This window comes from Octopus sinensis, linkage group LG18 (genome assembly GCF_006345805.1).
Source record: "Octopus sinensis linkage group LG18, ASM634580v1, whole genome shotgun sequence".
NCBI lineage: Eukaryota > Metazoa > Mollusca > Cephalopoda > Octopoda > Octopodidae > Octopus > Octopus sinensis.
Window position 1 is genome coordinate 1,762,294 of NC_043014.1, and position 26,215 is coordinate 1,788,508.

The 26,215-nt window shown below is 40.2% G+C and overlaps 1 protein-coding gene across 1 annotated transcript in view; it reads right to left on the reverse strand.

Annotated features, from left to right (window-relative positions):
* Nucleotides 1-9,428: 9,428 nt before the first annotated feature.
* Nucleotides 9,429-26,215, reverse strand: part of LOC115221401 (ATP-binding cassette sub-family G member 1) — an 80,292-nt gene continuing 63,505 nt past the window's right edge. Inside the window, exons 4-13 of the mRNA XM_029791580.2 lie at nt 23,109-23,254; nt 22,157-22,280; nt 21,193-21,307; nt 20,120-20,475; nt 19,049-19,144; nt 17,788-17,956; nt 16,620-16,720; nt 14,658-14,813; nt 11,984-12,102; nt 9,429-10,271 (exon numbers count right to left, since the gene is read on the reverse strand). Coding sequence (XP_029647440.1) covers nt 10,046-10,271; nt 11,984-12,102; nt 14,658-14,813; nt 16,620-16,720; nt 17,788-17,956; nt 19,049-19,144; nt 20,120-20,475; nt 21,193-21,307; nt 22,157-22,280; nt 23,109-23,254 — 1,608 coding nt within the window. The 3' untranslated portion in view covers nt 9,429-10,045. The remainder of the gene's footprint in view (nt 10,272-11,983; nt 12,103-14,657; nt 14,814-16,619; nt 16,721-17,787; nt 17,957-19,048; nt 19,145-20,119; nt 20,476-21,192; nt 21,308-22,156; nt 22,281-23,108; nt 23,255-26,215) is intronic.

Sequence of the window (26,215 nt, forward strand, 5' to 3'; positions counted from 1 at the left end):
TCTGATATGCAAACAATTCTATCAGTGCATCCCTTTAGACTGGTTCTTTCTGGGACATCTCACTCCCAATTGCACTCCTCCCAAAGATTGAAAGCAAAATTGTACCTCAACAGGATTTGAACTCAGAATATCCGGTGTCAGACTCAAATCAGTGCCACAAGTTATTTTGTCTCGCATATTAACAACCTGATTAACCCTCATTACCATAAGTGATTAACCCATGTCGCCATATATTTCTGATTAACCCTCATCACCATATTTCTCTGGAAATACCTTACAGCCTTCATTAATTAAATTATTTTTGAAAATAATTAAAATCACTGTCCTTATTAACCCTGTTGAATCTATGAAAATGCTTTAGCCGATGCAGTTTTCATTTGATCAGAGTGTCCTTGAAAGGAGCTAAAGCAGGAGACCACGTGGTTTTGGGTTCACAGGAGACCACGTGGTTTTGCGTTCGCAGCTGCAAATAACAATGTTTCTGCCAATGAGCAAGCTGTGAACAGAAAGCCATGTTGTGTTTGCATCTCCTGGATGCAGAGTCAAATGTCCTCACATCTGTTACAGCATATTTGTAAATTGAAAGGGTTAATCTGGCGTTTGGAACATAGATCAATATGAAATTTCAATGAAGGGTTTTTATTTCGATCATTTTAAAAACAGGAAGTTGAACCAGAGACACTTTCAGGTGGGTTGTTATCAAAATGGTTAAGATACCTATTTCTTTACTACCCACAAGGGGCTAAACACAGAGAGGACAAACAAGGACAGACAAACGGATTCAGTCGATTACATCGACCCCAGCACGTAACTGGTATTTGTTTAATCGATCCTGAAAGGATGAAAGGCAAAGTCGACCTTGGCGGAATTTGAACTCAGAAAGTAATGGCAGACAAAATACCTATTTTTTTACTACCCACAAGGGGCTACACACAGAGGGGACAGACAAAGGGATTAAGTCGATTACATCAACCCCAATGCGTAACTGGTACTTATTTAATCGACCCTGAAAGGATGAAAGGCAAAGTCAACCTCGGCGGAATTTGAACTCAGAATGTAGAGGCAGATGAAATACTGCTAAGCATTTTGCCCGGTGTGCTAACGTTTCTGCCAACTCGCCGCCTTAACATAAATATAATGGAAAAATCTAGAAGTGAAATCATGTCTAGGCTACTTCTCTTGTAATATACCGCCTTTCATCATCATCATTTAATGTCCGTTGTCCATGCTGGCATGGGTTGGACGGTTTGACCAGGGCTGGCAAGCTGCACTAGACGCCAGTCTGATTTGGCATGGTTTCTACAGCTGGATGCCCTTCCTAATGCCAACCACTCTGAGAGTAGAATGGTGCTTCTATGTGCCATTTGTGTGACACCGGTATCTGCCACATCTGTGGTCTTACTTGGCTTGGTGGGTCCTCTTCTCAAGCACAGCATAATGCCAAATGGACTTGGTCATAACCTCTGTGAGGCCCACCGCTCAAAACCCAGCATAATGGCAAATGGTCTCAGTCTTGCCTCCGTGAGTCCCTATGCTCAAAAGATGCTTTTGCATGCCTGTTTTAATTAATTTTGAAATTAATGAAGAATTCAGTAAAATCATTTGGTCATTACTTAGTGTTTGGAATAGAAATCGTGAAATTTTGATGGGACCTTTTAATTTAGATCACTTGAACTCCTTTTGTTACTATATTTCTGTTAAAACACACTGCCTTTGTGTTAATTAATTTTGAAATTAACGAAGATTTTAGTCAATAACTTTAGTCATTATAAAGCTGGTGTTAGCAATAAATAAATATGAAACATTGACATGGAAGGTTTTAAGACCACTTTAAAAACAAAGTCTGCATTAAAGAACCAAGGATGGGATGGTATCAAAGAGGTTAGTAGCCAGTCACAATAGAATAAGTAATAAATTCACAGCATATGAAGTTAAGTTATGACAGTTGGACATGTCTATCACAGCTGGTGCGTTCACGTACAAAGACTGACATGTTTATTGTTTGAGACAAAAGCTTAAAGACTTTGTAGGTTAAGTGACCTTTCTAGCTGAAGTTTTAGGGTCAACACATTACCAACTGTGAGACTTGTTGATGTATTAAACCTTTTTTTCCATGAGATCAGTTAGGGTGCTACCATGTAGATAGATTGCTAGTGGAGTTGGGCGGGGGTGGGTTTGAGGGGTTTGTGGTAGTTATGGTAATTACTTACGATCAATCACCATTCCAAGTTGTGAAGGTCATTCAAAAATAAACTACAATTACAAACCCTTACAAAGTCATTATTATTATCATTTAACATAAGACGGCGAGCTGGTAGAATCGTTAGCACGCTGGACAAAATGCTTAGCACTATTTCGCCTGTCCTTACGATCTGAGTTCCAATTCCACCGAGGTCAACGTTGCCTTTCATCTTTTTGGGGGTCGATAAATTAAGTGCCAGAGAAACACTGGGGTCGATGTAATCGATTAGTCCCCGCTCCAAAAATTTCAGACCTTGTGTCTATAGTAGAAAGGATGATTATCATTTCACATCCATTTTCCATGCTGGTATGGGTTGGACGGTTTGACAGGAGCTGGCATGGTTTCTATGACCAGACACGCTTCCTAATGCTAACCACCTTATTAAGACAAATATTTTAAATTAAACTTAACAAGTTGCCCCCCGCTAGCACCCCAACAAAGAACATTGCTTGAGAAACAATGGGTTAATTTTAATTGAAATTTCAAGAATCTTGTTTAATTTTTGTCTCTAATTATAAATTTCTTCCATAAAGTAATATTTATATTTCAAAAATTTGGTAGAAGGGAATGAGGAATTGAAGTTTTGTTTTTAGCATCCATGACCCTTTGTATCGCATTTTCTCAGAACATAGCCCCACATACCATATCCCCTAAAAAAAAGATAAACATAGAAATAATAATAATAATCCTCATTTAGACACAAGGCCAGCACTTTGAGGGGAGGGGCAGAGTTGATACCATCAACCTTTGTACTTGACAGGTACTTTATTTTATTGACCCCACAACAAGCTACAAGCGAAACACTTGTGACCCTGAGATACGTGCTGACAATATGGAAGCATTCCCCGCATTGCAATAGATTTAGAAAAATTTGCAAAACCTGGGTGGTTCCAACAGTTTCTGCCAGGGGCAAAGTATCTCTGATGTTTAATTTCACTTTCACTATCAAAATACTGCAAAACATTTGGTTCAACATTAACTGTGACACCACTTCTCTCTTGTAATGATACAGTTTTTAATTTAGGCCCAAGGTCGGCAATTTGAAAGGGAAGGGGGTTAGTCAATAACACTCATCTCAGTGCCTGACTCCCAGAAGAATGTAAGTTAAAGCTGACCTTGGTAGGATTTGAACTCAGAACAAAGCTAGAAGGAATAGCACAAAGCGCTTTTCCTGATGCTCTACAGATCCTGCTAATCCATTAACTTCTAATAATAATAATTCTTTCTACTGTAAGCACAAAGCCTGAAATTTTAGGGGGGTGGTTAATTGATTACATCAACCCCCAGGGGTCAACCGATACTTGTTTTATCAACCATGAAAGGATAAAATGCAAAAACCACCTCAGCAGGACTTGAACTCAGAATGTAAACGACCAGATGAAATGCCACTAAGCATTTTGTCCACTGCAATAACAATTCTGTTAGTTCACTGACTTTCTAATAATCATCATCACCGTTTAATGTCCGTTTTCCATGCTGGTGTGGGTTGGACGGTTTGACTGAAGTCTGGCAAGCCAGGAGGCTGCACCAGGCTCCAATCTGATCTAACGCCGACCATTCCATGAGTGTAGTGGGTGCTTTTTACATGCCACCAGCACAGGAGCCAGTCAGGCAAGCCTAGTAATCAACTAGAGATCTGAATTGAATAAGCAATTCCAGAAAGTCTAAGAATTGTCTAGGAACTGGTTTCAATAGCTGAATATCTGTCAAAAGAATTACAAGACTGAATTTTGGTATTGGAACCAATGGCCAGGACCCGAAGTGCTCAGTGCCATGGTAACTGAAGTATTTCAGTGATCTACAGACAAGTCACTCAGGGACCAGTATATAGATTCCTGTAATAAATACCAGTAATACACCAGGTTAATACAGTTCAGTGAATTGTCTGAGTATATCTAGAAATATTTAACAGGGCACGCAGTAAAGAGGGTGGAGTTTGTGAGGTGAGGGTTAAAAGACCTTCCCTCACATCTATTCCAATGGTAAATATTTTACCACCATGGGGCAATGATAAAAGAAACATTGTCCATTTAACTAATAAGGGGTTCATGGCTGTGTGGTTAAGTTGGCTTTGCAACCACATGGTTCTGGGTTCAGTCTCACTGCATGGCACCTTGGGCAAGTGTCTTCTACTATAGCCTTGGACTGACAAAAACTTTGTTAGTAGATTTGGTAGATGGAAACTGAAAGAAGCCCATCGTATATATATATATATATATATATATCACAATCAAGGAACGGCCATAATAGGCCATACCCACTAGAAATAACAGCCAAAAGCTTTAACCGCAAAATAACATCAATTCCGTAAACCAGGAGAAAATTAAAAAAAACATTTTTGGCTGTTATTTCTAGTGGGTGAATGGCCTATTATGGCCGTTCCTTGACTGTGATGTTGAACTTAAAAATGGTATATGACTATTTAATTTTTCCCACTAGGCCGCTGGTGGCAAAAAAATTCTACAAAATTTTTTTTGCCACCCTATATTGATTAATTATATATATATATATATATATATATATATATATATATGTGTGTGTGTGTGTTTGTCTCCCACCATCTGTTGACAACCAGTGTCGGTGTAGTTATGTCCCCGTGACTTAGCAGTTTGGCAAAAGGTAACCGACAAAATAAGTACCAGGCTTTAAAAGACGAAATAAGTGCTGGTGTCCGATTCATTCAACTAAAAATACTTCAAGGTGGTGTCCCAGCATGGCCGCAGTCCAACGACTGAAACAAGTCAAAAGCAGTTGCCTGTGTTATTTATACAAATATATTTAAGCCAAGACAGAGATGTCAGCTGCTGTAATAACTGACACGAAGGGAACTGTGAGGTGACAGGGACGAGATTTTGTTAATATAACATTGAAATGTCAAAACAGCAGCTCATGCATTCCTCTCTGGAATCATAAATCCTATTGCTGTCTGTTGTTGAAGTTTATAAAGAAATTAGTTTTTATGTCCAAATTCAAATAATGAGAAAAAAAAAATATATATATTTTCTGATGTAACACATCGCCTATGTAATTTCAGTGGTGTAAGCTCTGTGTGTGTGTGTGTTTGTGTGTGGTCTATTTTATTTTGAGAAGGGAAGGCATAACAGTTACTTCAAAACTTGTGCTTAATAGCTTTAAGCATGTTCAGTTTTACAAGCCATACATGTCTGTCTACCTATGTATCTATATATCTATATATATAACGGGAAGCTTTATGAAAATAAACAAAAGACGAAGGCAGGTGGAATACAAACAAACAATTGTATTAGTATGGCGCTCAGGAATATAAATAAAACAAGTCTTTTACGTTTCGAGCCTACGCTCTTCAACAGAAAGATACCCAGAAAAGAAACACGGAGAGAAACAAGGAGAGAGAAAAAATGCGTGCAGAGGCTAGCGAAGGTAGACAGTTTAAGATATATAGGTTTAAGATATATATCTCATCGTCAACATCATTTAACATCCATTTTCCATGCTGGCATAGGTTCGACAATCTGACCGGAGCTGGCAAGCCACAGAGCTGCACCAGGCTCCATTTTCAATTTTGGCATGGGTTCTACAGCTGGATGCCCTTCCTAATGCCAACCACTTCGCAGAGTAGACTGTGTGCCTTTTACACGGACACACACACTTGGTTAATCTTATGGATGGCAAAATGAGGCTGCAAAGTTGGTATGTATTACATACATCCATACTTCGGGATCAAATGTGAGACCTGGTGATAGTAAAGCAAACACTTCAACTGTTCGATCATCATGTCTGCTCAGTATTTGGGGCCAGGATGTTTCATCACAGCTTCAACTCAACCCATGCCTCTATATAGAGAGAAACTGTGAGGAAGCCTATCATATGGATTGTACTAGAAATTTAAAATGTCCAGCCTTGTCATATACTAAGCCTGCCAGAAAATTACACTAAGGGTATCTATATGTCTGTGGAATACTCAACCATTTATATATACGACAATGTATAGATTTTACTCATTGAAGGATTCATTCACTATTTTATCTTTTCTAATATATTCTACACATATATCAGGAGTGGCTGTGTGGTAAGTAGCTTGCTTACCAACCACATGGTTCCGGGTTCAGTCCCACTGCATGGCACCTTGGGCAAGTGTCTTCCGCTATAGCCCCGGGTCGACCAATGCCTTGTGAGTGGATTTGGTAGACGGAAACACAAAGAAGCCCGTCATATATATGTGTGTGTGTGTGTGTCTGTGTTTGTCCCCCTAGCATTGCTTGACAACCGATGCTGGTGTGTTTACGTCCCCGTCACTTAGCGGTTCGGCAAAAGAGACCGATAGAATAAGTACTGGACTTACAAAGAATAAGTCCTGGGGTCGATTTGCTCGACTAAAGGTGGTGCTCCAGCATGGCCGCAGCCAAATGACTGAAACAAGTAAAATAGTAATAATCTGAGTGGCCGGTAATCTCGCACAAATAAAATATGCACACACACCCACACACAGATCAAAAGAAAACATTTAACAACATAATTAGTTTCAGGTGAGATCGTTAAAAATCCCAACAAACAAATGATTAGTGGAGAGAGAAGAGGTTTAAGGTATGACATTACTGCGTCTCTCTTTACAGAAATTAGAGATTCAGGGAAGAGAAATACCAATATGTTACCATACTGGAAATGGTAAATTGATAAAAATAGTTATATCATACATACGCACATATAAAGCTGTATGCATATGTGTGTGTATATGTACATATATATATATATGTATGTATGTGTGTATGTATAAGTGAGTGTGTGTGTTTGAGTAAATGTTAAAATAGTGCTGTTATTTCAAAGCTAGTTAAGGCGGCAATTTGGCAGAATTATTAGTATGCTGGACAAAATGTTTAGCAGTATTTCATTCATTTTTATGTTCTGAGCTCAACTTTGCCTTTCATCCTTTAGGGACCAATAAAACGGGGACCAATCAAGCGCTGGGTTCAATAGGATCAACTTCCCCTCCCCTCAAAAACTGCTGGCTCTGTGCCGAAATTTGAAACTATTACGTTAGAACTAGTTGGGGCAACAAGCTGACAGAATGGTCAGCAGGTCAGACACAATGCTTAGCAGTATTTTTTACACCTATTTACATTCTCAGTTCAAATCCTGTCAAAATAAACTTTGCCTTTCATCCTTTTGGGACTGATAAAGGTTACCATGACAACCAGTGTTATTTCATACAGTTCTATATTTAGGAGATGAGGAATTATGTAAAATTATTTACATTTGATGGATATTTGTCCTCATCTTGTTTGTTGTTAACACAACATTTCGGCTGATAAACTCTCCAGCCTTCATCAGGTGTCTTGGGGAAATTTCAAACCTGGGTTCTCATTCCTAAGGTATTTTTCGATGTTGTTGTTATTATTATTATTATTATTCAGGTCACTGCCTGGAATCAAACTCGGAATCTTGGGGTTAGTAGCTAGCGCTCTTAAACACTACACCACTATGCCCATGGGCATATGACGTAGTGGTTAACAGCGTGGGCTACTAACCCCAAGATTCTGAGTTCGATTCCTGAATAATAATAATAATAATATTGAAAAATACCTTAGGAATGACCCAGATTCGAAAATTTCCCCAAGACACCTGATGATGGCTGGAGAGTATATCAGCCGAAACATTGTGCTAACAACAACCAAGGTGAGGACAAATATCCATCAAATGTAAATAATGTAAATAATGTTATTTGTTATTTATGACTTTGAAAGCTGACCCAAAAGAGAGAGGGGTTCCAACTAGATGTTCTCTTCAAATGGTTTAAATGCACAAGTCTCCAATGTCCAAGAGCTTAAAAAATATCAGTGGAAGGGTACCCAAGGGTCTTGACCTGGATGTGGCCTGGTCTCCTTACAGTATAAGAAGTTAAGGGTCGAAACGCTTGCCTGAGTTGGGAAGGGTTCTTCTCTCAAGACATTCTGCTGTTCAGCTTTCTTGACAGTTCCTTGCTACCTAACAACGGTCAATAGCTGAAGTCGATGTAATAGAGGAGATCCGTCCTCTCAAAATTACTGACCTTGGGTCGAAATAAGAAAGAATTATTTTAAAACTAGTTTAAGAAGAACAGAACATTGACTGACCGGATAATTTTATTGTAAAATTCAAGTTGAGTAGGATCTAGTTTCGTTTATTATCCTATTCCACTAATTGGGTGATATAATGAGCTTATTATGACAAGAATTTGATATCCTAGTCAACTTGAACTTATCTATATATATACATATATATATGTATATATATGTGATATATGTATATAAATATATATATATATAACACCAATGTGGTGTTCAGCTCTTGTTTTCATCATTCGACATACATACAGTTTATATATATACAATGCATTGTTCAAGGAACAAAAGATAGAAAGTGTTAATGACAACATAAAAAAAAAATAAAATAAATAAAACAGATGTGAGGAATTTTTTTTTTTATTCGACTGAAAGATTAAAGTTTTTTAATTTAAAAAAATTTTGCATAAATTATTTACATGCAGAAAATAATATATTTACAAATTTTAGTCTCTCATACACACACTTGCGAGTAGACACACACACAGATATACACACTCTTTTGCAAGTACACACACACCCTTGTGAGTACACACGCACACACATGCACACACTCTCTCTTGCAAGTACACACATACGCCACACGCACATGCGCACACAATACATTTGAATAATTGACAGAAAAATTTTTTAGTTGCATGCAACACATTGAATGTACATATGCCAGCGTGTGAGTATACACATATATATATTTATATATATACACACACACAAAGATAGATAGCTAAATAGATAGATACATATACACACAATGTGAGTATATATCTGTGAATGTGTGTATGTATCTGGGTGTGTTTGTGTATATATATATATATGTATATATATATATATATATATATGTATATATATATATATATATATATATATATACACGACAGTGTGAGTATATAAGCATGGATATGTATGTGTGTGTGTGTGCATGTGAGTTAATTATGCGTTTACTGATCTGTGGAGTAGGTTTAATCTCTCTTTCTCTCTTTGTATACACACACACAGACACACTAAGACAGGCCCATAGCCTAATATACTCACTACTCTCTCCACCCACACCCCCTTATAATTATTGATAAACATAATAATATTTATCAAGAAATGTTGTTTTTTCTGTCCTTTTTTTCTTTTAAACCAAATATTTTGCAATTTTTAATTCTTTAAACAGAAATATAAACGTCTCCTCTCCTTCCTCGCCGAACCTGTGCCAACGCAGGGTCTGCAGGAGAGGGAGACACTGTGCTTGGTGATGCAATTCGATGACAAGCTATTGTTGTCATATTATCATAAATACCATTATTATTATTGTTGTTATTATTATTATCTTAGCTGAAGTGTTATTGGCTATTGTGATGAAAGAGAGTATCTGTTGTCGCGCCTGGCAAACCTGACCTCTTGCTCACGCCCCCCCCCCTTTCGCTCTCTCTTTCTCTACATCACTATCATACATTGCAACAGCAGGAAGAAAGAATTATTATTTACTCAGATCAATTACCAATCTGAAATTATCATGTTGGTGCTTTTATAGAATGTGTCTTTGATGTTGTTTTAGAATTGTTGGTTTTTGAAAGTTTTAAAAAACCAAAACAATTTTTTTTTTTTTTTTCAGAAATAAGAAATCTTATAAAAAAGGAGGAAAAAAAAAAAAAAGACTTTAAACCATTATAAGAACCTTCTTCAGAAAAGAGATCCTAGAAAGATTGCAGTGGTGGCAGTAGTAGTGGTGGTGGTGGCTTTATCGTTGGGCCTTCACCCTCCAACGCAGCACAAAATAACAGCCAATACGAATTATGACAAAGAAGATGCAGAGAACGATGAAATCTATGTAGAATTTTGCATGTTGGACATCCATTTCCTCCAGAACATCAGTGGCCTTCTGGAAAAGACAAGCTTTGTTTTCACAGTCTAGCGCTCCACGGTCGAATCCATAGATGGCTTGTAAGACTCCTTCGAAAGAATACCTGGAAAACACAAAAGAATCTTTGAAATATCTCACAACAAATATCATCATCATCGTCATCATCTTTTTAATGTCTGTCATACAAATTGTCGCTTGATGTCTTTAATATGTCACCTAAGTTTTAACCTTTACGTTACCCTATTTTTTGAAGCAGAGTGCTTTGCATCACGACCCTTCATCATCATTTAACGTCCATTTTCCAGCAGGCATGGGTTGAACAGTTTGACAGGAGCTGGCATGGCTGGAGAGCTCTGCACCAAGCACCAAATTGTCTGTTTTGGCATGGTTTCTACAGCTGGATGCCCTTCTAAACACCAATCACTCAAGTGTGCACTGAGCGCTTTTTACATGGTACCAGCACAGGTGTCTTTTTTTTATGTGACACCATCATCATCATCGTTTAACGTCCACTTTCCATGCTAGCATGGGTTGGACGATTTGACTGAAGGCTGGCGAACCAGATGGCTGCACCTGGCTCCAATCTTGATCTGGCAGAGTTTCTACAGCTAGATGCCCTTCCTAACGCCAACCACTCTGAGAGTGTAGTGGGTGCTTTTTACGTTCCAACTGCACGGAGGCCAGTCAGGCAGTACTGGCAATGACCTTGCTCAAATCTTTTTATACATGCCACCGGCACAGGTGCCAGTAAGGCGACGCTGGTAATGATCACGCACAAATGATGCCCTCTGGCAACGATCACGCTCGGATGGTGCTCTTGGCACCCTACTAGCACAGGCACAAGTGCCAGTAAGGCGACGCTGGTAATGATCACACTCGAACGGTGCCTTTTATGTGCCACTGGCACGGAAGCCAGTTAGCTGTTCTGGCAATGATCACGCTCGGGTGGTGCTCTTAGCACCCTACTAGCATGGGGCACAAGTGCCAGTAAGGCGACGCTGGTAACGATCACACTCGAAAGGTGCCTTTTATATGCCACTGGCACGGAAGCCGGTTAGCCGCTCTGGGTGCTTTTTATGCGGCACCACTACAAATGCTTTTAATGTGGCACCAGTATGGATGCTCCTTTTAGTTTTAATTTTGAAATTAAACGAAGAATTTAGTCAAATATCTTTGTTGTTATGAAGCTGGTTTTTGGAACATAAACTGAGATTAAAGGTTTCCATTTTGATCACTTTAGATGCCTCATAGAACCAGGCAGACTGGTATCAAAATGGTTAAAGGTGGCGAGCTGGCAGAATCGGTAGCACACCGGGCGAAATGCGTAGCTGTATTTCGTCTGTCATTACGTTGTGAGTTCAAATTCCGACGAGGTCGACTTTGCCTTTCATCCTTTCGGCGTCGATAAATTAAGTACCAGTTACGCACTGGGGTCGATGTAATCGACTTAATACCTATGTCTGTCCTTGTTTGTCCCCTCTGTGTTTAGCCCCTTGTGGGTAATAAAGAAATAGGTATCAAAATGGTTAATACCCTCTGTCCTATCGACTGGTGTGGACAACCATCAAACAGGCTTAGAATGTCGTTACCATTTTTTAATGATGTTTATCCTGATAATTAGTGTAAGAGTGGCTGACATGCTGTTAGACAGTTCTACAATGTCATCACCATTTATGTCCTCGGACCTATCAACTGGTGTATGAGTCGACAGCTACAATGTGGAATTGGTCACGAGAGAAATATTGAGCTGACAGAGTCAATAGCGACTGTACTGTGTGTGTGTGTCTGTGTGTGTGTGTGTGTGTGTATACTGACCTGGTATATGAGACGTAAGACAGCCACTGGAGGTAGGATGGTATGGTGTCAAAGTTGACAAAGAAACCACTGAACAGAAGAATTGGGATAGTCATGACAGGACCAAGGAACACTGCCACCTGGAGGAGAGATAGAGAACTAAGGTTAGTGTCTGTTCATAATCAAGGGTTGGTTTTCAGTAGTTTGATCATGGCCATGCTGCAGCACTCGTATTGTGTTTTTTTTTTTTTGTGTTTGGAAGAATGAAGCTTCCAAATTGATCCACCACATCCCATTACATTGGCCCACCTACGATGAATGGAGGGGCAGTAATCTTGAAGACAAGCCTACGAAGGTCTAGGAACACTGATAATGGAGGAATAAACTTTACTGTTCTGAAGAAATAATCACAAGCAATGCCCCAGCATGGTCACACCTCAAAGATTAAAACCAAGAACAGAATAACAGAAACTCATACAAAATTATAAAAAAAAAAAGAAAAAATTAGAAAGATAAAACATGTTTTAATATAAGTTATGGCCATTTGATTGAAGAAGTTCATTTCTCAACCTTGTCTTCTGGTTCAGTTCCACCCTAGACAAACATCTACTATGACCTCAGGTTGACAAATACTTTGTGAAGGAATTTGGTCGATGGAAACTGATAGAAGCCTGATGAGTGTGTTGATGCTACAAACAGTGACATCACCATTTGTAGTTGGGCAGCAACAGGTAACACTTTCTGACATTTATCATCATCATCGTTTAGCGTCCGCTTTCCATGCTGGCATGGGTTGGATGGTTCGACTGGGGTCTGGGAAGCCAGGAGGCTGCACCAGGCCCAGTCAGATCTGGCAGTGTTTCTACAGCTGGATGCCCTTCCTAACGCCAACCACTCCGTGAGTATAGTGGATGCTTTTTACGTGCCACCGGCACAGGTGCCAGACGAAGCTGGCAAACGGCCATGATCGGTTGGTGCTTTTTACGTGCTGTCAAAATGTCCACAGGCTCTATACTATTCAGCTCTCCACTGAATTCTTCAGGAAAAAAAAGGAAAAAGAATGTCTTATTTGTGACCCAGTGAGTTGACTGGGTGTATTTACGCCTGGGTTCAGATCCATTTTGTTGTACCTTGGGCAAGTGTCTTCTGCTAGAGTACAGAGCTGACCAGCCCCAGGTGAGGGAATAACAAGAACTGGAAATGGCAGAAAGCCCCTTGCCTATATCTGGAGGCTGTGTGTATGTGCACACATGAATGTGCATCTGTGTTTCTAACCCTGACCCTGCTGGAGCCAAGTGGCGTTCAGACTGACATGACAGACCACTGTGCTCTGTGGGATAAAGATGTGTTTTACTTGTTAACAGGTAAAGGTTTGAGACAGGAAGAGCAACCAGTTGTAAATGACTCATACAATAATCCCTCACCATATTGTGGTTCACCTATCGCAGGTGTAGGAGTGGCTGTGTGGTAAGTAGCTTGCTTACAAACCACATGGTTCCGGGTTCAGTTCCACTGCGTGGCACCTTGGGCAAGTGCCTACTACTATAGCCTTGGGCCGACCAAAGCCTTGTGAGTGGATTTGGTAGATGGAAACTGAAAGAAGCCTGTCGTATATATATATATATATATGTGTGTGTGTGTATGTGTTTGTCCCCACAACATTGCTTGATAACTGATGCTGGTGTTTTTACGTCCCCGTAACTTAGCGGTTTGGCAAAAGAGACCAATAGAATAAGTACTAGGCTTCCAAAGAATAAGTTCTGGGAGTCGATTTGCTCGACTAAAGGCTGTGCTCCAGCATGGCCACAGTCAAATGACTGAAACAAGTAAAAGAGTAAATTATAAAAATAATTTTAAAAAATATACAGCCCCATATATACTGTTATATGGGTATTTTATGCGTTGAAAAATATCTCTTCTTGTACTACAATACATTTCAGCGCTTCCAAAACAAACCTAAGTTTGTTTACATATGATGTAATATATATTACGTCTATCGTCGCTGGATGGCTAAGTTCTAAATTTCAGAAGAATTTGTCAGTAAAGCAGTTTACCTTAATGGTAGAGCACTTGACTGGAAATCAAAGGATTGTGAGTTCAATTCTCATGGCTGGTTGCTGATAGATTTTTCTGCTCTGTAAGGGATATTATCCCATATATATACTGTTTATATCAGTATTTTATGCGTTAAAAAAAAATATCTTTCTACTAGTACAGTACTGTTTCTACTGCACAAATTTTCACCTATCGCGGAGGTTTTGGAACATAATAACCATGATAGTCAAGGGATTACTGTATATATATATATCACCGTGACCGACCAGGCTATCAGATGTTGCTACACATCGCTGGTCACAATGCGCTTTGCATTGTTTTAGCCTTCAAATGATGCCACCCCGCTGGCTAAGCAAGCAGGCCAACAGAAGAAAAAGTGAGAGAAAGTTGTGGCGAAAGAGTACAGCAGGGATCACCACCATCCCTGCCAGAGCCTCGTGGAGCTTTAGGTGTTTTCGCTCAATAAACACTCACAACGCCCGGTCTGGGAATCGAAACCACAATCCTACGACTGCGAGTCCGCTACCCTAACCACTGGGTCATTGCGCATCCACATATATATATGTGTGTGTGTGTGTGTGTGTGTGTGTGTGTAAAGAGGGGGAAGAGAGATAGGTGGAGTGACATAAAATAATATTACCTGTAGTGATGTTGCTGCTCCAATTAAGAGTCCCATGGATTGGGCCACCAAAGATGTCTGGGTTGCTAACGTCATGAACATGAAGAAGCGGACAAAGTCACATGGCTGTGAGGTCATCCAGTACACGATACTGCCATACACAAGGGGCAGGATCACCTGTGGGAGTAAAGGGTGATAGGGAGAGGAAAAGAAACAGTGAGAGGTGTTATATTTCATGGTTGATATATGTGGTGTAATAGAGTGTCTTGTTTAAGGATATAATGATTTTGGACATGTGAGGAACACATCAACAGACAGGCAAGACGATATGAGAGAGGGTGTGATGCAGAGGTTGGTATGATGAGACATTAAGACACCTTGTAATGACATGAATAAGATCTGGTCATCAAATCTAAGTAGAGACTTCAAACTTGAAATCTTCAAAGCCACAGTCGAACCAATTCTACTATATGGCTCAGAAACCTGGACGTTATCAAAGAAGCTTGAGAGGTGGTTGGATGGAACCTACACTCGCCTCCTTATGAGAACTCAAAATCTCTCGTGGAAGCGTCATCCAACCAAAATGCATATATATGGGAAACTACCACCTGTATCATCTCTTGTGAAAGATAGGAGAGTCCAGTTTGCTGGACATTGTTGTAGAGCTGAAAAAGAGGTAATTTCTACTCTTCTTCTCTGGAAGCCATCTGCTCGCAATACCAGAGGGCGCACACTCTCCTACCCTGATGTAATCTCCAGAGATACAGGCATCCAGCAACAGGACCTCCGTAATGCCATGATGGACCGTGAAGTCTGGTGTAGCATGGTAAATTCCATTGTCTCGACCACGGTCGAACAATGATGATGAAGACAGGTTAAGACAACCTAAGTCAATAAGACAGAAATAAGCTAAAATCATAGATTCTACGAAAGGAAAAAGTCATGTTATTAAATGTAAGATGGTGAGAGTAAGGAACATAGTAATGATAGAGATGTAAGGAGCGTAGTAATGATAGAGTTGTAAGGAGCGTAGTAATGATAGAGATGTAAGGAGCGTAGTAATGATAGAGATGTAAGGAGCGTAGTAATGATAGAGATGTAAGGAGCGTAGTAATGATAGAGATGTAAGGAGCGTAGTAATGATAGAGATGTAAGGAGCGTAGTAATGAGAGATGTAAGGAGCGTAGTAATGATAGAGATGTAAGGAGCGTAGTAATGATAGAGATGTAAGGAGCGTAGTAATGATGGAGATGTAAGGAGCGTAGTAATGATGGAGATGTAAGGAGCGTAGTAATGATGGAGATGTAAGGAGCGTAGTAATGATGGAGATGTAAGGAGCGTAGTAATGATAGAGATGTAAGGAGCGTAGTAATGATAGAGATGTAAGGAGCGTAGTAATGATAGAGATGTAAGGAGCGTAGTAATGATGGAGATGTAAGGAGCGTAGTAATGATGGAGATGTAAGGAGCGTAGTAATGATGGAGATGTAAGGAGCGTAGTAATGATGGAGATGTAAGGAGCGTAGTAATGATGGAGATGTAAGGAGCGTAGTAATGATGGAGATGTAAGGAGCGTAGTAATGATGGAGATGTAAGGATGACAGTTGTGATGCTGCTACTAATGATATCAATATTCTTTTCTACTCTAGGCACAAGGCCCAAAATTTTAGAGGAGGATTCCAGTTGATTGCATTGACCCCAGTACGTAACTGGTACTTAATTCATCAACCCAGTAAGGATGAAAGGCAAAGCCGACCTCGGCGGAATTTGAACTCAGAACGTAAAGACAGGCGAAATACTGTTAAGCATTTCGCTCAGCGTGCCAACGATTCTGCCAGCTCTCTGCCTTTAAATAATGATATCAATATTGTTAATAATGGTGTTAATGATGATGATGATACTGAAGAGAGGATGATGATAGCAGATGGTGATGGTAGTGGTGTAATTGCAGAAGGGTTAAGAATGGTGAGAATGAGGTAATTACCTGGAAAGGCATATCAGCCATTGTTTTTGCAAGGTAGTAAGCTTTCAGGCTGTACCAGTAATTCAAATGTTCACGTACAAATACTGACAATTCCATGGGAACTGGAACAAAGAGAGGGACAAGATGCAGACAAAGTTTGACAGACATTACACAACTATATAAATATACATATATACATATATATACACACACACAATGGGCTTCTATCAGTTTCCGTCTACCAAATCCACTCACAAGGCTCTCAATGACTTCCTATGACTTCTCTCCTCTCAACCAATATGCTACCTTTCATAAGAGTTTGTCTAGTCCATTTTTCCAATCCAACGAGGCTGTCAATGACTCTCACCACAACAGATCTTATGTGGTATTTTTAAGCCTAGACATTCTTTTAAAAAGACATCCACATAAATTGCACACGAGTTTTGGTGCCGCCTGAACCATCTCTGGTGTTTAATCTTAAAGACTCTTGAAATGTTTCTTCAGACCACCTCAAGATTTGCAGATCTTGTGACATCACAAGAACAATCTTATAGGTATGTTCTATGACAAGTAGGAAGGACACACACAATCTAGACACTGGTGTGGCTGTCATCGTTATCATTATCATCGTTCAACGTCCGTTCTCCGTGCTAGCATAGGTTGGACGGTTCAACTGGGTTCTGGGAAGCCAGGAGGCTGCACCAGGCTCCAGTCTGATCTGGCAGTGTTTCTACAGCTTGATGCCCTTCCTAACGCCAACCACTCCAAGAGTGTAGTGGGTGCTTTTTATGTGCCAGGCAAGGCTGACAACAGCCACGATCGGTTGGAGCTATGTACGTGCCACCGGCACGGAAGCCAGTTAAGGCGGAGCTGGCATTGGCCACGTTTGGATGGTGCTTTTTACATGCCACCGGCACAGGTATAACAGCTACAATTTCTATTTGATCTTTTGATGTTGATGTACTTGACTCAACAGGTCTCCTCAAGCACAGCAAGTCGCCCTACGATCCAAGGATATGAAATTCACTTAGTAACCACATGGTCTTGAGTTCTATCACACAGCATGCCGTTCTGTAGCTTTCAGTGAAGTAATACTTTGTGAGGGAAATTAAGAGATTAAAAACTGCATGGAAATCTGTGTGTGTGCATGTGCGAGAGTCAACAAGTAGTAAATCTTAAGAATACTTACATGTCAAAATGGTTGGCATGAGGGCTGTAAACATGAGGAAGAGCATACAGAAGAAGAGACAACCTGTGTTGTTGAAGACTTTGCTAGCTTCATTACCGATTCCCAAATAAAGTAATCCAATGAGGACGCCAACAGATACATGGGCGAGTAATCGTAGTCTGGTCAGTGTCTGGAGAGAGAAAGAGAAACAAGGAGAGAATGAGAAAGACATGGATTAGACATAGGGGACATGTTTAATTACTGGGATAATGATTAGACATAGGGGAGGTGTTTCATCATCATCATCATCGTTTAACATCTGTTTTCTGCACTAGCACGGGTTGGACGATTCGACCAGGGTCTGGGAAGCCAGGAGGCTGCACCAGGCTCCAGTCTGATCTGGCAGAGTTTCTACAGCTGGATGCCCTTCCTAACACCAACCACTCCGCGAGTGTAGTGGGTGCTTTTTACGTGCCACCTGCACAGGTGTCAGGGGAGTCTGGCATCTGCCACGATCGGTTGGTGCTTTTAACGTGTCACCGGCACGGAAGCCAGCGTAGGCGGCGCTGGCATCGGCCACGTTCGGATGGTGCATTTTATGTGCCACCAGCACAGAAGCCAGTCGAGGCGGCGCTGGCATCGGCCATGTTCTGGGATAATATTTTAACACAAACACACACAGGTGCATGTAATGAAGTATGGTTAACGAGTTTGCTTTGCAATCACAAGACAAGGGGGAATCTTGCCACCATTCATTACAAGCCCCATGACCAAGCTTCCACACAGTGCAACAGAACATGGGATTTCAGGAATGCCAACAGAATTGTTAATCCTTCAATCATATTGTTGAACGCCACACCATTTACATAATTCTTTTGTTTCTTGGAATAGGATTCAGGTAGAATATCTAGCAGGTGCTTTCAACAGACCCTCTTTCATAATATTTCCTGGGATCACAGATTTAGTAAAATAATTTTATATATCTTCCTCAAACATGAAAGTATTTCAGATCAAAAACACGAGATTTCTTTGGAAGATTTAAAAAAAAACATAACAAATGTATCATAGGTGTGGCTGTGTGGTAAGTAGCTTGCTTCCCAACCACATGGTTCCGGGTTCAGTCCCACTGCGTGGCACCTTGGGCAAGTGTCTTCTACTATAGCCTTGGGCTGACCAAAGCCTTGTGAGTGGATTTGGTAGACGGAAACTGAAAGACACCCCCACCCCCACCCCACCACCTCCTCCTCATGAAAACTGTGGAAATAAAATAAGATAATCTTACCGTATCTCGAAGAATTGTGATGAAGGTTCGAATGAAGAGAATTCTGAACTGAGTGAAACAACTTGTGGCAAATGTGTGGAATTCATAGTCGTTCTCCTGGAATATTGAAACATTGGAATGGTGACACACAGACAGATTATATAGCAGGGAGGGGGGGAGAAATAACATATGAAAAAGTGAAAGCGGTAGATTTATAACGGACACCTAACAACAGTTGTCAAACAATCAGGTCTTTCTAATTCAGAGAATCCATTAGTGGGTGACTAAGCCTGCTTAATTAATCAATTAATTAATTAATAAATAACCAAGATGTGAAATTGGCCTCCATTCCTGAGCCACATTCACATGAGTAGAAAGATTAGTTACACCCAACAGGGCAAATTTACTGAACATTCATTAATTTTACAGTGCTCCAACTGTTTACATGTGACCAGCTGTTCCAATACTGTGTTACCTCGTTTACAGGTAGGTAGACTGTTCCTGTAGCATCACACATGAAGCTAAATGGATTGTTCCGACCCAATGGTACCTTTCACAAGTAGGTGGACTGTTCTCACATTGCAGGATTTATTTCTTTTTTACTCTAGGCACAAGGCCTCAAGTTTTTGGGGAGAGGGTCAGTCGATTAGATCGACCCCAGTACACAACTGGTACTTAATTTATCGACCCCGAAAGGATGAAAGGCAAAGTCGACCTCGGCGGAATTTGAACTCAGAACATAAAGACAGACTAGATACCGCTAAGCATCTCACCCAGCGTGCTAACGTTTCTGCCAGCTTGCCCCCTTATTGCAGGATTTATTTGTAGCTAGGCTTACTATCCCTATACACTGGGACCTATTAACAGCTGAGTGGATTGCTCTTATAGTATTTCACTTCTGACTAAGTGAACAGATCCAACTTTGTGGTACCTTACTTACAACTAAGAAAACTGATCCTACCCTGAAATTCTTTCACTACACCACCACCACCATTAACAAGAACAGGAGTACAACCATGGCTAACACTACTAAAAACACCAGTCAAGCATCCAACAACAACAACAGCAGCAACAATAAAGGCATATACTTACATCTGCTTTGGTGACAATAGTCGGAGTGTTTATGTGAGGTTTAATGTGGTCCACCTGCACAGGTATGTGATTATTGGTGTAACCATTACATAGGTTCGACAAAGCCGCCGGTTCCATTAATTTCTTCTTCTCCTCCAATTCCGGGTTCCAGTCATACTCATGCTGGTTGTGGTGCACCGTCTGTGTACCATTAACCATCATAGCTTCTTTCTCACACCGCATCAACGCTGCTTTTTCCTGGTCGTTGATGACAATCTCCGGAGAAGGAAGAGGTCGGACACAGCGACCATTCTTCACAGCCAGAATCAACTGATTCACTTTCTCAATACCATACTCTCCAACGGCAACTTCAATAGCTGTAGCCAAGAAATAACAAAAAAAAACAGTGTTAAAATAACAACACAAGAACAATAAAGTTTGATATGGTGGTAGTTTAACGCTTCAATGGAGAAAGAGAGCGACCTGACGTTTCAGACAGTTGTCCTTCATCAGGAAACCAAAAAAGGAAAGTAATTGTTATGCATGTATGAATGAGTAAATGAGTAGACCCATGGTTCTCAACCATTTTTTTGTCTACTGACCCCTTTGATTATTATTTTATTTATTCTGGACCCCCCCCCCATAGCCGTTCGATGTTTAAAAACTAGTTTTATAGAAATTTCTTTCAAAATTCCTATTTCGTTTTTCACACATTCCCTTGCTTAGATTGATTTATGTAAAATGTTTGAGAAAGAAATTTAGCTATTTCTTCCAATAAATACATTTCACGACTAAATTTTTTCCATGGAATCCTTAGTTTACTGCTGTGAATCCCTAATTTACTAATGTGCTTTGCATGGACCCCAAAAATCTTATATGAACTCTGGTGGAGAAGAGGTCTACAGCTTACATGGGTGTGTATGTGTGTGGGGTCCACAATTCACTTGGGTGTGTATGTACACGTATCTATGTGTGGTTCATAACTTATTGGGTGTGTATGTGTGAGCATGTGTCTGTGTGTGTGTTTATGCAAGCGTGTGAGAAAGAGTGAGAGGGTCACATGGTGAGAAGAGAAGAAAAGCTGTTAAATTTACCAAAATCTGCAGGGTTGTGGTATGGTGGACAGACAACTCCTTGTTTTTCAAAATATGGCAGTAAATTGGAAACACATCCACGGTAGATACACTGACCTTCAGCCAGCATGTATAACTGAAAAGACAAACAGACAGACAAATAGTTCAACTAAAATAGATGGTATTCATAAAAGATTACATTTCTTTGTGGCTTCAATGTTTGACCATTTTTAACCCCTCATAAACAGATCTTTCTATTTAACCCTTTAGTGTTCGCATTATTCTACCAAAATTAATCCCTTTTCATCCACTTTGTTTTGAATTAATCATGCATTATCTTGTAGCTATGAGATTTTGATGAGGTAGCTATTAATTTTTAAGATGATATTGTAGGGTTGGTGTAAGAGACCAGATCTGGCCAGTTTGAACATAAAACAGGTAGAATACTTTTGGCCGGATATGGCCAGTTTAAATGCTAAAGGGTTAAGCAAACCCTATTTGGATGTGGGGCTACATATACAGATGGACAAAGGGAGGCTGAGAAGGGCCAGTTAGCAACAAAACAAATAGCTGAGTTAGTAATGAAGCGCAGTGGCTCATTAGCAACAAGACAAAGTGGCCAGTTAGTGAACAAAAAAATGCAGTACCCTATTAGCAACAGGGCGTAGTGCCCTGTTAGCAACAGGGTGCAATATGCAATTAGCTGTGGTGTGCCACAACAGCTGATTAGCATCACTGCACATTGCCCAGTCAGGTGAAATGTAGGAACGAGATGTGGTCCTTTGGCCTGCCTAGGGAAGCAGCAACTCAGAGCAAGAATTGTCTTGGACTGTGAGAACTACTCTGACCCATACCAGCATGGAAAGTAGATGTCAAATGATGATGCCATTTCACCAATGTACTGACAAGAGAGTCCTCCTATAAACCCATCTCACCATATCTAGGGAGGAAAAAGTGGAAAAAGAAACAAAGGGTTGTTACTCACATGGTCAAACATCTCAAAGAGTTTTGCACTGGGTTGATGTATAGTACAGACAACGGTTCTGCCGCCAGCAGCCAAAGACTTCAATAAAGATATACACTGATAACAGGAGGCACTGTCCAAACCACTGGGGAAGAGAAAAGGTAAAGGTGTTAGATGTCTGCTGAGAAACAGGAAAACCATTAGCAATCACATGGGAGAGAGAGAGAGAGTGCGTGTGTGTGTGTGTGTGTGTGTGCTGAAGACAAATATCAAAATGTTCGTTCAACAACAGGTATCAAGGCCTATCATTAAATCAACGAATGTCAAACTGTCTGTTCAAAACGTATCAAAATTCAAAGTGATTTTACTGAACAAATTGTGTCACAGTGTCTGTCTGTTGAACAACAAGACTCAAACTGCATGTCTGTTGAGCAACAAGGTTTAAAGTGTGTGTCCTTTAAAACAACAAAGCTCAAAGTGTCTTCCGAACAACTTTTGTCTAAGTTCAAAGTGTCTGTCTGTTGCGTAACAAAACTCTAAGCATCAGTTTATTGAATGACTTGCAACAAAGGGCCGGCCTATTCAACAACAGGCATCAGAGTGTCTGTCTATTGAAAAATCAAGTATCAAAGTGTCTATTGGACAACAGTTATCAATGTGTGTGTGTGTGTGTGTGTGTGTTGAACCAACAAGCATCAAAGTGTTTCTGCATTCAATAAACTGTCAGAGTCTCTGTCTATTTAACAAGAATTAAGGTAGGTGCTGAACAGCAAGAGACAGAATATCTATTTAACAAGTATTAAGGTGTTTGATGAACAACAAATATTAAAGACTCTATTTATTTAATAACAGATGTCAAAAGTGTTTGTTTCATGGGTGAAGACGTGGATCTGTTGAACAACAGATGTCTAAATGCACAAGTAAGAAGAGAATAGAAAAGAGAGGTGAAGGCATCATAAAACGACAGTTTTACCTGGTCGGTTCATCAAAGAACATAATTGGTGGGTTATTAACGAGCTCTAGAGCAATGGACAGTCTCTTTCTCTGTCCACCTGACAAGTTGCCAGTCCGTGTCTTTTTGGTCTCTGTTAGTCCAAGAGTCTCAAGAATTTCATCAACCTGGAAAACAAAAAAAAAACCCTATTATTTACCGGTTTGTTCTTTGTCACAAGAGATCATGAGTTCAAGTACAAGAGGTGTTAGAGTACAAGTAGATGCAAGGAATTCTGAGTACAAGGTGTTGCAAAAGCTACGATATTTTGATTGGCTCAAATCTCTACAGTTCTTCCTTACTATGTACTCCTTACTGTACAATTGGTGAGTGGATCACCCGACTGACCCAGGCACATCATGGGACCTGACACCTCAGACCATTCTGGTAGACAACTACTGACCTTAACTATCAACCAGACTAACTATACAACAAGTGGCCTCACCATCATATGGATCCGTGAACGAGGAACCAGTATTCAAGTGTGCCATCTGTAACACTGCTCAACAGCGGAGCCAAGCTTACACAGACATTAAGATGCTTCGTGGCATTTCATCTGCTCTGAGTTCAAATTCCGCCAAGGTTAACTTGGTCTTCCATCATCTTGGGGTTAATAAAATAAATACTACTTGAGTATTAGTGGGGGGGTCAATGTAATTGATTTAAACCCGCCCCCGAAACTGCTCGCCTTGCACCAAAATTTGAATCACATTATTACAAACTGATATATTCAGATCAGAGCCCTGTTCTTGGTTGGTTTAATCACATTTCAAGGTTGTCTCCTTCAGCCTTCTTTAGGGACCATATTTAGCATGTTCTTGGAATTTGGAATAAAATCCTTTATTAAATCTACAGAAGTGGATGCAGGAGTGGCTGTGTGGTAAGTAGCTTGTTCACCAACCACATGGTTCCGGGTTCAGTCCCACTGCATGGCACCTTGGGCAAGTGTCTTCTACTATAGCTTTGGGTCGACCAAAGCCTTGTGAGTGGATTTGGTAGGCGGAAACTGAAAGAAGCCCTTTGTATATGTGTGTGTATGTGTGTGTGTGTGTGTGTGTCTGCGTTTGTCCTCCCCAGCATTGCTTGATAAGTGATGTTGGTGTGTTTACGTCCCACTAACTTAGCAGTTTGGCAAAAAAGACCAACAGAATAAGTACTAGGCTTACAAAGAATAAGTCCTGGGGTCGATTTCTTCAACTAAAGCCGCTGCTCCAGCATGGCTGCAGTCAAATGACTGAAACAAATAAAAGAAAATAGATAGTTCCCATTCTATTATCCATACCAAGGTCATTCTTCTTCCAAGAATTATTCTTTCCCTCACCTTGTCCTTGAACCATAATATTCATTGTTTGACTGACCCAGATATTGAACTCAACACCCACAAACAAATCGACTTTATCTAAAAAATATTTCTTTAAAATGAAGCCATGTTAAAGATAAAGATGTCGCAGATTAGAACAAGGTCACAGGTAAGGAAGGAGTAAGTGGCTGGTCTTTTCCGGCTTCAGGTAGAGCTCTCACCTGTGTTGACAGGTAAACTCCACAAAGATAAGCTATAATGGTTCAAGGTCAAGTTTAAAAAGTAACAAAGATAACAGGGAGTGCCGAGGGATGGCGGGGGGGGGGTTGACTGGGAGATAACAGTGTTCTATTAATACAGGTGGGTGAGAGTGGAGGTAAGGATCAGCCAGTTCATTGATAGATATGGAGAGAGGGGGAGGAGTTTGCCGGATGTATTTATAGATTGTTACAAATTGATAAACATCAATGTAAACAATTGTAGTTTTGAGGAAATAGGAAAGAAATGTCTTTGGGGAAGGGCATGTTTGGAGGTACAGTGGAATTAAATTTAACAGAAAACATTATGAATGGAAATCAGCAAGGAGGGAATGGATGTTAAAATGACAATACTGATGATGATGATGATGATGATACCATCATCAACAGGTGACCTTTATGAAAGAGGGGAAATAGTACAACCCGGAAGGACACTCACCCACCTCTTTTGTGTTGTTATTCAGGGTATCAGACAGACACTACATTGCACCTGAGATCAAATACTGCAGGACAAAGTGCGCAGTGTGGGTTCAATCTACACCAAACAGCCCCAAGTGTGATAGAATCCCCAAGCCCGGATCAAAACCATTATCCAACATATCCAGAATCCTGGGCCCCTAATGTGACACAAGATCAAAGGTTTTCGTGTTTATGCTAAAATCACAAACATTGGTGAGGCAGTTTAACCCTTTAGTATTTCATCCAGCCAGATCCAGCCTATCACGCCTATCCTACAATGTCATTCCATAAATACATAATCTTTTCATAAAAATCTTGAAGCTTTGAGATAATGTAGGATCAATTCAAAAGGATGTAACTAAACATACACATAACACTCTACAGAGTAATCCAAATGTTGAAGGGTCAATGGAGAAATATAAAAACAGAAGACAACCACAGTCACTCCCTCGACACATCGCAGTTTATTGCTTAAGCTTACGCCGATTCCTCTGTGGGGTTGCTTTGCAATTATAATAAAATAAATATATATACAGTACAGTACTGTTCCTACTTTGTGGATTTTCACTGATCGAGGGGTGTTTTGGAATGTAACACCCGCAATAGTTGAGGAATTACTGTATGACGATGGACATCAGTCACTCTCTGTATAAAGCTGAAGTTGTCTTCAGTGTATGGCAGGTTTGGTAGCCTTCAACTAACACTATCTCCTCTGAGACCCTACAGCACAAGTTGACCAAAATTGAGAGTATGATAGAAGAAGGCTTGCTCTTCCTTCCGTAGAAAAAAAAATTCAAATCGGACCATGCTAACACCAAAAATTATTTACATCAAAAAGGTGCTTTTTTTCCTATGAAAATCCCTTTTTTTTAACGATTCTTTGACTGCCATGTCGCCATTGTTCGGTGTCTTTCAACCAGAAAAATGTTCACTTAAAGAGAATAACAAGCTACATAATGCAAATTTTTACTTTTCAAAAATTCCAATTCTAAATGGTCGAAACAAACCCGAGCAACGCCGGGCAATACTGCTAGTAACTGGTAAAGACTGAGACACAAACAACACCTACACAC